Source organism: Verticillium alfalfae, genomic scaffold (genome assembly GCF_000150825.1).
Source record: "Verticillium alfalfae VaMs.102 supercont1.8 genomic scaffold, whole genome shotgun sequence".
In the NCBI taxonomy this organism is placed as follows: Eukaryota; Fungi; Ascomycota; class Sordariomycetes; order Glomerellales; family Plectosphaerellaceae; genus Verticillium; species Verticillium alfalfae.
The window spans coordinates 996902-1006790 of record NW_003315031.1 but is presented as its reverse complement, the minus strand read 5'-3'; the positions used below and the strand labels follow the sequence as shown (position 1 = coordinate 1006790).

Below are 9889 nucleotides of genomic sequence, written 5' to 3'. Positions count from 1 at the left end.
TTCAGGGATCCTGGCATCGAGCCGATCCAAGTTACCCGTCAGTGGTTGGGGCGTCTGTGAATGGGTCGTGGGGGGTGGTAGGGGATGCGAAGATCAGCAGCAGCGCCTGCGACGTTCCAACGCTACAAGCCTACTGAACAAGCAGATAGGGGTGGGGTGGCCGCTAACCAAGGATTTAGGCAGAGAGAGAGGCCAGCCGACTGGGGAGGCGTGGCAGTGTTTGGAGCCATGGGAAACCGGCGGATAATTGGCGGACTTCGATTCCACGATCAGAAATTGGCGGACAGACAATTCGACAGATGGGTATACAGACACAGCACATGCTTGTGCAAAAGTGGAGGAAAGGAAGGGGAAACGAGGGCAGGGCGAAGGGGTAAGAAAAAAAAATGGACGGGAGAGGCGCCGTAGATGGGCCGAATGCCACCGGCCAGTGCCAAAGCAGATGGAGACCCTTTCCCCTCTCAGCTCCTCACCCGCCCATTGAGGCAACTTCTGGCCATGGGGTTTACCCTTTGAAGTTGATGCACGTCCGTCCCCTCGCCATCGGTGCATGGTTGGTTAGTACGTGGAGAGACTACGGGCCTCGCTCATGTGTAGACACTGTCGCCGACGCTGAGACCAACACTGACACGCAATTCTCGCGACAGGAAAAGGGGAGGGGAGGGTCGCCCGATGTCTCGGGGTCTCTTCTCGAAGCGTCCAAGCCTAGCGCCTCCCCTCCTAGAGGAGCTCTGTAGGGAGGAGATCCTTCTGATGATGAGCATTCCCCCCGCGTCTCCATGTCTGTGATGCTCATTCAACCAGACGTCAAAGCACCCCGGCAGTCACCAACAAAGTCAAACATCATGAGACGGCATTGCTGGCGCCGATGATCAGTCAGGCTGAGCAGGCTGACGATGGCAAACGTAGTTCAACGCCAGTCGCACCGGCCAACACGGCCGTTACCGAATCGGAACCGATGGAAGCATTGTCATTGGGGGGCTGTTGCGCCTCGTAGATTCGCGGATCTCGGTCCTGGGAAGGGGGGAGTGTGCGCCCGCGCCCGCGCATGTGTGTGCTTCTTCCGGGGCTGCATGAGCCTTTCTCGAGAAGCAAAGTCAACATGGGGAAACGCAAGGCAATCAAGGTTGCTTCTCGGCCCGTCTCTCCATTGCTACCTACAGGCCCCTGGCTGGGGTTTTGGCTAGGCGCGCAGTCGTCATGAGAGGCTCCAGGCTCGCGAACACTTCCAAGTTCGTCTATCCCTACTTGATGCCCGCGCCTCATAAACGGCCGACAGGTGTAAGCGGCCATTTGCAGTTAGCCAATCGTCCGCGTAAATGGTGCCGGGCGGCAGTTGAGCCAGACAGGCCAAGCGATCTACACAAGAGGTCCTGGGTTGTTGTCGGATCCTACTCTGGATAAGAAGCAGATGTTCTGCTGTTGGTCTGTAGATTTAGACAAGGGGGGGTACAAAGTCTACCCAGCAGTCTGGTCGAGGTCGAACTTCACCACCAACGGACCTAGACAGACTTAGCTTGAGTCGTCGTGGGCCACCCGCGGACCGATGCGCTTGAGAAGAAAGTCACCGAGCTGAATGTAGGTTCTTTTTTTACGAAAACGCCTGTCGATGCGAGGCACGCACCAAATCGTATCCTCCATCGAGATGGCAGCATTGGTCAGAATGTCTGACTACGACGTTGCAGCGTCGGTCGTGTTGCGAGGCACGTTGTGTCAGTGCCGTTGCAGATCCAATGTCGGCTCTTTGACCATGTTGTATGAACATCTTTGATTCAGACACCTGACAGATTGGGCCATGATCAGCCAGTATCTGATTGCGGCAAAACGTCCCCGTCGCCCCTTGTGTCCACGGGGAACGGGTGCCGACCTGTTGGTTGGCCCATATCGATTGAGCAGAGAGATTGCATTATTCCATCAACAGGACAGCACTTGCAGCACAATTTCATAGTCGGACGAGACATCACGCGGCAGGCATCGAATGAGAGTTGTGGGAATGATTTGGTATTGATGAGCACCCTTCCCACATGCAGAGCTTCTGACCCTCAGTGCATTCCGTCTCCGGACCGTCCTTCTCGGCCTTCCCAAGTTTTAACCTAGTACTAACTCCGGGACCGTCCAGTCGAGAATGCGCTTAGTACAGGCGCTTGGGAGGAGACATGGAAGCCTTGATGGTAAGGCTTCCAACGTTCTGCCAGCCCTTCTTCAGCAGGGAGACGAGGTAGTTGATGGCCAGCATGATGTTGGCGACGAGCTGCTCCTCGGTCATGCCGACGTTGCCGACGGCGACACCCATGCATAGAACCTTCTTCAGCTGGAACTTGATGGTGGACTTGACCTCGGTGATCTTGTCGGACAGGTTGTCGGCGTGCGAGACGGGGGTGGGGAACTTGCCGGCTGTGGAAATGGTCAGTCTGGAGGGATCAAGGCAGAGGCAGTGAGCGGGGAGCCCATGAGTGCAAACATACCCTTGGACAGACCGGGGCCGAGAAGACGGGGGATCTGCTTGATCAGAGAGTCGGAAGCGACGAAGGCATCGTACTTGCGCGCGAGCTTCTTGATGAGCTTCTTGTTCTTGTTCAGCTTCTTCAGATCGTCGGCGGACATGGCGTCAATGCCACCGTGCTTGGCACGATCGATGTCGTGCTGGTCACCGAGAATGCACAGAGTCATGCCGGGGCGGGGGACCACGGGCAGGCGGACGGTGCCGGAGAAACGCTTGTCACGCTGAGGGTCATAGTTCTTGAGACCGATCTGGAGCTCGACGGACTCGAGGAAGTTGCGCTTCTTGGTCTCGGTCGAGTACTCGAGGAGCTCGCCGATCTGCGTGCGGACGTTGGCAACCGTGATCTCTGCGTCGGGTTGTCAGTCGTGTTCATTGATGCTAAGAAATTGCAAGAGCACTCACTCGACATCTTGGCGATATCTCCCAGTAACTGGTAGCACGGATGTGTCGTTGGGTTGAGGAGGAGAGGAAGATCAAGAGGGGCCGAAAAATTCCAGTGGGTTTTGACACGGCACCGCAATTTTCGACCCTCTGCCTTGCCTGTGGTGCGTGTGGCTGAGTCATCCAGCCGAAACGGTCCGTGCATTGCTGCCCCTCCTCTGCCCCTCCATGACCGCCAGCGCCTGGTGGAACAGCAGGAGAATTCGCGACCCAGGCCGAGATGGGAAGGCCTATGGATTTTTGGAACACCCTTTGAGCACTCGATTGCTGACCTGAAGAACTGGGAAATATCTCTGTACAGAAAGGGCCGGATCTCGCAATAGATCTGTTCCTCATGTCTGTCTGGCTGAGCTGAATTCCCCCCATCTGCGAACTTGCACGCCAAATTCACGTGTAAGCGGCAAGATTTTCGCCCACCATGGATGCCACGCTGGAGCGCCCAATTCATGAGAATTTCATCAACACGCAAGACCTAGTAAAATGGGTGGAGGGACAACCCGATGATGTTCGCATACCGTAAGAAATCTAACTTCACTCAATGAACCCTTACACTAATCTCATCACAGCACCGCTCAGAGCATATTTGATGACCTCTTGGCCAAGTCCTCCCAGCTGAAAGCGACATCCGGCAACTCGTGCGTCAAGCTCTGTGGTTTTGTGGCTCAGTGCACAAAGTCTAAGCTTCCTGAGATTCAGCAATGGGCCTACACAGAAGAGATGAGCTTGAAGCTCTTCAATTTCTTCATCGAGTGGAACGAGGTGGAGGCGCATAGACACCTGAGGCTTGTGTTGGACCTCCTCCCAAGTCTCATCAACCAGAACCACGATTCAACGATAGGATCTGCAGTCAAGTTGAACATCTTGGATACCCTGGTATCCATCGTCGGACCCAATTCCTCGAGACCTCTGGTCAAGTCGTCCATGAAGGCCCTGGATCAGTTTACCTCCAAGAGGCTCTTCTCTGTCGAGGAAATTGGACAGAGCTACCGCAGAGTACACGCACAAACTGTCTGGCCATCAGATCTGGATCTATGGCGGGCAATATTTGCACAGCTATTCCATCGCATGATCACTATGCGCGCCAACGCGGGCAAGCTGGTCGTGACGCTCTACCAAGCCCTGCAAAAGTCAAAGGGCGAGATCGGCCAACAGTTCACCGTCCAAGTATGGCTCGAATGGCTTCAGGAAGCTCTAACGAGGGCACCCATGTTGCTGGATAGCGTCAAAAACTATGTCTTCCTCCCTGTATTTAAGCAGGACCGCGCCGGGTCTCTGCGGTTCCTGGAGATTATGAAAGAGCTGGATCCGGTTTCGGTGACGAGTGAAGACGATGATGAGGAGGTCAATGTCCAGGCTTTGCTGAGGTTCAATGCCTTGGAAATTGGAAAGAAGGTCGGAATCGTGGATGAACCTGGTACTGCTTCCTTCACTCTATCTTCCAGGCCTCATGCTGACATCAACAGGTGGCGTCCCCTCGGAAACCAAGTCTGCAGTCGTTCTCGAAGAAGCTATGCTTCACAGCGTGTTGTCCCACCCATCGTCTGAAGTTCGATCGCTGGCGTTATCGCTCATCATATCTTCAAACTCAACAACTAGGCCGTTCTTTGAGCCCTCACTCCGTCTCTTGCAGACGCACCTCCCTCACCACTTCTCCGATCCCAGCGCTAGATTCCGCATGGAGCTTCTGAGCAAAGTCAAGGCCATGTACCGGCGCGCACGAGGCGCCATCCCTCTCCTTCAAAAGGCGCTTCATCGGGTCGACACAGCGCCATCAAAAACAACGCCAAAGGCAAACAAAATCAAGGTTGGCACGTCTGCCGAGGAGGCAATGACGTGGCCAAAGGAAAGGATCGAGAACGTCTTGGCTCAGCACAAGGATTTCGTCGCGTGGTTCTTGCGATTCCTCAAGTCAGAGCTCATTCCGACAGCTTCGTATCAGCGCCACTTCTCTATCCTCCGCGCCACACTCTTCATCATCCGCATAGAGCTGGATGACTCGAAAGTCTGGGAATCCAATGAGGAGGAGGTTCCATTCTTCAGCACATTTGACACCACGTGGACACGTATACTTTTTGACCTGGTCATGGACGCCTTTGAAGATGTGAGGGCTATCAGTAACGAGATTCTGATGGTCTTCTTTACCGAGCCTCGTTTCAAGGACACCATCAGCCCCCTGGGTCATATAAGGACCGTCACCGAATTCCTCGGACGAGCCGAAGATATCACACGTCGCACCGCGAGGGCTGACCACTCTGACGGCCTTGCTCGCTCGTACGAGCTCCTGAGTCGAATCCACGGCCAACAAGAGGAGCGACTCCTCGTGGTAGCTTCGCTCGTGGATCTGTTGGAGGGCAAGCTCTCTCTGGCAGAGATTGATCTTGGCAAAGCCGTTCTTGAAGCCCCTATCTACGGCTATTTCGCGTCTCTCCGGTACGACTCCATTCAACCTTACCATTGCAAATAGCTAACGACATCAGTTTCGTTTGGCAGAGCCTTTGTGAAGCCACCTACACCGAGCCTGAAATGAAGGCTCTGGATCACCTACAGTTTCGTCTGGTAAAAGCCTGCCAGCGCATCTGGGCGACTGTGGCATACGTCCTTTGCGATGACTCGCCGGAGGTCATCTACCGCAGGAGCTGGAGGACATTGAGGGCCTCGATACCAAAGATCTCTTGAGCTACAGCTTCCGTGCCATCCACGAGTCCAGGTTTGTCCCTAATAAGCCTTTCAAGAACCTGACTGGCTGACATGACACAGCAATCTCATGCGGGCGATGATCGTGTCACTGAAAAGCAAAGCGAGAGAGGGCGATTTGCGTCCATCTGTCTCCACATTTTCTGCCTTTGGACAGTTGACCTTCGATCAATTGACGAACTTGCGACACAGAGGTGCCTTCTCAACGGTGTCTCTGACTTTTGCCACGTGCTGCCAACTTGTGCAATATTCCGGAGGAAAGCCTGACTGGGTGCCTGAAGGCGAGACGCTGCTGGACGTCTGGTATAGGGTCGGTTTGCTGATCTCATATGCTAGGTCAATTGCTGACAAGGATATAGGGAAGCCAGGAGTGTATCCTCACCCATGCGTCGACGACTCGCCGGTCGGCCGGTATCCCTTCCATGATCACTGGCATCCTGTCCGCCGATGCTGAATCCCCGTCTTTCGATCGCGTGATCGCAGACTTGACGGAAGTTGCGCAGCGCGAGGCGCGCGTCACCAAGACTGACGGCTCCAACCTACCCCAGGTCCATGCTCTTAACTGCTTAAAGGACATTTTCAAAAGCGCTCACCTTGCACAAATGGGCAAGGTGGAACGGCACATCCCCGAGTGTCTCGAGCTCGCAGCTGGCTGCCTCAAAGCCGAAGTGTAAGTACCCAGGCCCAAGCAAAGTGACCAACACTAAAGCGAGCGAGCAGATGGGCGATACGGAACAGCGGTCTCCTCCTTCTCAGGAGCCTGATTGACAACCTCTTTGGCACAAACGAAAGCAAGACTCTTATCGAGGCCGGCTGGGACGGAAAGGCCTCTCGAGTTCATTATCACAAGTACCCTATCATCCCAGTCGTGCTACTCAACCTTCTGCGTTCCGGACAGGAAGTCATGAAGCCTAGCACCGGCACCATTGCCGCCGAGTCTGTGTTCCCGGCGCTGGACATTATCCGCCGAGCTGGACCTCCTGAGGACTTGCGCGCAGAGCTGTATGGCCTTGTCACTGAATACCTGGGCAGTCCGGTGTGGCACGTTCGGGAGATGACAGCTCGTGCTCTATGCTCTTTTCTGCTGCATGACGGCTGGCTGCAATCCATACAGGAGCTTGTGGATGGGTCTGAAAGGCAACGGGTGTTGACGCAGGCCAACAGGTTGCACGGTGTGCTGCTCACCATCAAATACGTCTTCGAGAAGCTGGCAAATGTTTTGCCAGAGGCTGGCGCAGAGTAAGTCCATATCCAGGTTCTCTCTTTCTTCTTCAGGTGGTCTGACACGCATCAGGGGACACTTCTCCGTTGTTGGACTTGGTCCTCGACCTCTACAAAGAGGCTCCCGAGATCTTCCTCCGATGCCCCGAGGCACACGCAACATATGCTGAGATCCTGAACGTCATCTCTGCCTTTGCATCTGGGACCGCCACCACGCCAGCCGAGGTTGCAGCAGAAGGCGCTTTTGCAAGCTATGCTCACAGTGCCTTATTAAGCGGCCAGATTGCGGTCCAGGACGTCTACCAAGCAGCGTCGAGCCGTGACGTGGCTTTCCTGACGCTTAAGGCCATCGACACAGCATCGAGCAAGCCAGAGGCCGCGGTCGACATGTTGGAGGCCATCCCGGTCGTGTTTCAGGCCATCACGAGTCCCGAATTGGGCGGCGAGCTGTGCAACGTGTATCTGGGCGTGGGCGCCCAGGCCGAGGCTCCGGAACCGCGCATCGTAGCCCTGGAAAACCTCGCCGATACGATTGATGACCTTCTGGAGCAAAAGCGTCTGGACTTGATTCCGTCAGATGCTAGCCTGACGGCCCTCTGGAACGAGACTCTCGCCAAGTCGATGAACCCCGGCCTCTCCAACGCCGTCATCCGTCTCAGTGGTTCCATCGTGGCGACGTCAGCACTCCGTCAGGCCGCAGACGCCCAAGGTCATGCTCTCGATACTCTCCAGAACTGGACAGCCATGATTTCTGCTGCAGGCCATGAAGACCAGGTATGTGTATCCGATGTTTTGCAAGCCGTGCACCACAGCTAATGATGCAGCCGTTCGATACGCGCTTCGCAGCGACTCAATCCCTCAAGTCGTATCTTTCTGCGTGCCCCTCTTCGGAGCCCGCCTGCATGCCCGTGCTCCTCGCCCTCTACGACGCCCTCAATGACGACGACGAGGAAGTCCGCGCCCTCGCCGCTCTCGCCTCGCGTCCTGTTTTAGCCAGCCAAACTCTGCTCCCGCTTCGCGCAGCCGACTCCCTCCTGCAGCTACTGCACTCGTCCTACAGCCAGCTGCCCGCCTACCATGCCGCCGTCGCGCAGCGCTTGACGAGCACGTCCTCGGCGGCCCAGCAGCTCGCGACGGCGCTACACTTTGACGACGCGCTGTTCGCCGTCGAGGAGCAGAACCAGTACATCGACGAGGTGCGCGAGGCGCAGCGGTGGGCGGGGGCCTACGAGAGCCTCCCTGCCGGCGTCGACGACGCTGCGCTGGGGGGATGGGCCGCTGACGGATTGAAGGCGCTGAAGGAGCACGTCGAGAAGGAACGGGATGGGCCGCTCGGGTGGACGGGCATGCCGGATGCCTACGCCGTCTGCATCCGGGTTCTGGTGGCCGCGAGCGCGGTCGTCGCCAGGCAGGGCGGGGAGGCTGAGAAGCTCAAGGCGCTGATGGCGGATCTCAAGGGGGTGGCATCGGACAAGGCGGTGCACGGCATGATTCGGGAGTTGCTGGGGTAGACGATTCGCGGTACATGGGTGCTTGCTAGACAAACGGTAGACATCCAGTCTGGGCTGGTTGGGCGGTGCAGTGTTCTCTTCGGCGCACCTGTCGCAATTTGCATGTTGAATGTCAGGTCAGTGTGCTCGACCAAAATGAAGAGCAGGCCTCGCTCGTCACGCGATGCGAGGCAGACCAGGCAAAAAGCAAAAAAGGATTGTGATGACGAGATTGGGATTCGAACCCAAGATATCTCACGATACAACTGTGCAATCAGGAATTGGCTTAAAAGTTGCGCCTTCAACCACTCGGCCACCTCGTCTCGTAACCGAAACGGGTTGGCGTGGGGGCTCATGACCTCACAAACCAAGTGGAGCCGGAACAGGCAACGGCCGGTCTTGCGGGTTCGAGGCACGCCTTCGTGCTCCGGCATGGCGTGCCCGCCAGGATCGATACCTGCGAAGCCTGTCGCGACAGATGGTGCGCACGATTGGGGTGATGTAAAAACGAGAGACAGAAAAACAAGAGAGAAAGCGTGTAGGGATGTATACTCCGAAGGAATCCGTGAACCGCTCGCCCACTTCCCTCGTCTTTGGTGTGTACTCCTAGTCTCAGCGCCTTTTCATTTTCCTCGGTGTTGATGCACAACACTCTCTACACCTTTATAGAGCGGTTGATTTTTTTTTTGGTGCTACTGCTCGTTATCGAATGGCAGGATCCTGGGACGCGGTCAATGTCGAAAAGCAGAGTGAAGCTTCGCTGGGCATGTAGTCGGCGTAGCATTCAACGTATTGATGCACCGTGAAATACCAAGACATCTGCTCCGCTCAGAAGTCTTTTTGAATAGCTGGTCGTCCCATTCGTCAGGCCTGACCCGGGCGATCCGGAAGCTTCTTAGTACCGATGGCTCGAGGAACGAACGCATTGAAAGCGTGTGTGCTCCGGCGCGGAGGAGCATGATCAACAGGAGTCTAGTCTGCTCTTCATGCTCAGATTCTACGAGGCCTTTCGGCAACGGCAGGTCACGCCCCTGATCTCTCTTCTTGGTCGCAAGACTGGCCTATCCTTGGAAGATCACGAGATTCACTGCCCGGCGGGGTGTACCATGCATATCCGCTCTGACAGATGGGTACTTTCCCGTCCAGTCAGGCTGGTGATGAATAGTGTAGCCAAGTGTTCAATTGTGGCCGTCAAGCTACGATATCAAAAGACGACTATCATGACGAGAAATCTCAGTCATCGCTGCAGTCCCCAAAACGCCATGCCTTTCCAACGCCGCGTTGTTCATCCCAAAGTCACCATCACTTACTGGCCCGCTTCCCCCTCTCATAATCAAGGAGCGACCGACAACGAGGCTACGACGAGGCAGCGGCCTGCGGTACCTTCTCGGGCGCCCGGACACCCGCCGACTTTGTGCTCCAGCCCGAGTCCTGGCGGCGGAGCCCCGTGATGCCCTTGCCGAGCTTGCCCATGTCGGCGCACGCCGCGCGCGTGTTCTGGGCCTGCAGCTCGCCGACACTGGGCCTTGAGCAGCTGAAT

At 56.1% G+C, this 9889-nt stretch overlaps 2 protein-coding genes and 1 non-coding gene across 3 annotated transcripts; 1 reads left to right on the top strand and 2 right to left on the bottom strand.

Annotated features, from left to right (window-relative positions):
- Window positions 1–1987: 1987 nt before the first annotated feature.
- Window positions 1988–2928, bottom strand: VDBG_06725 (60S ribosomal protein L1; the record flags this gene model as incomplete). Its single annotated transcript, XM_003003117.1, has 3 exons — window positions 1988–2394; window positions 2466–2849; window positions 2906–2928. 3 exons carry the CDS (start codon window positions 2910–2912, stop codon window positions 2132–2134), a joined length of 654 nt encoding a protein of 217 aa, XP_003003163.1.
- Window positions 2929–3362: 434 nt separating this feature from the next.
- On the top strand, window positions 3363–8370 carry VDBG_06724 (conserved hypothetical protein; the record flags this gene model as incomplete). The annotated part of the gene is made up of 8 exons (XM_003003116.1): window positions 3363–3460; window positions 3511–4358; window positions 4408–5374; window positions 5702–5948; window positions 5998–6308; window positions 6359–6810; window positions 6933–7633; window positions 7672–8370. The coding sequence occupies 8 exons, from the start codon at window positions 3363–3365 to the stop codon at window positions 8368–8370; spliced, it is 4323 nt and encodes a 1440-aa protein (XP_003003162.1).
- Window positions 8371–8573: 203 nt separating this feature from the next.
- On the bottom strand, window positions 8574–8672 carry VDBG_15137. The gene has a single exon. It is a non-coding gene; the product is annotated as a tRNA-Leu (tRNA).
- Between the last annotated feature and the right edge of the window lie 1217 nt (window positions 8673–9889).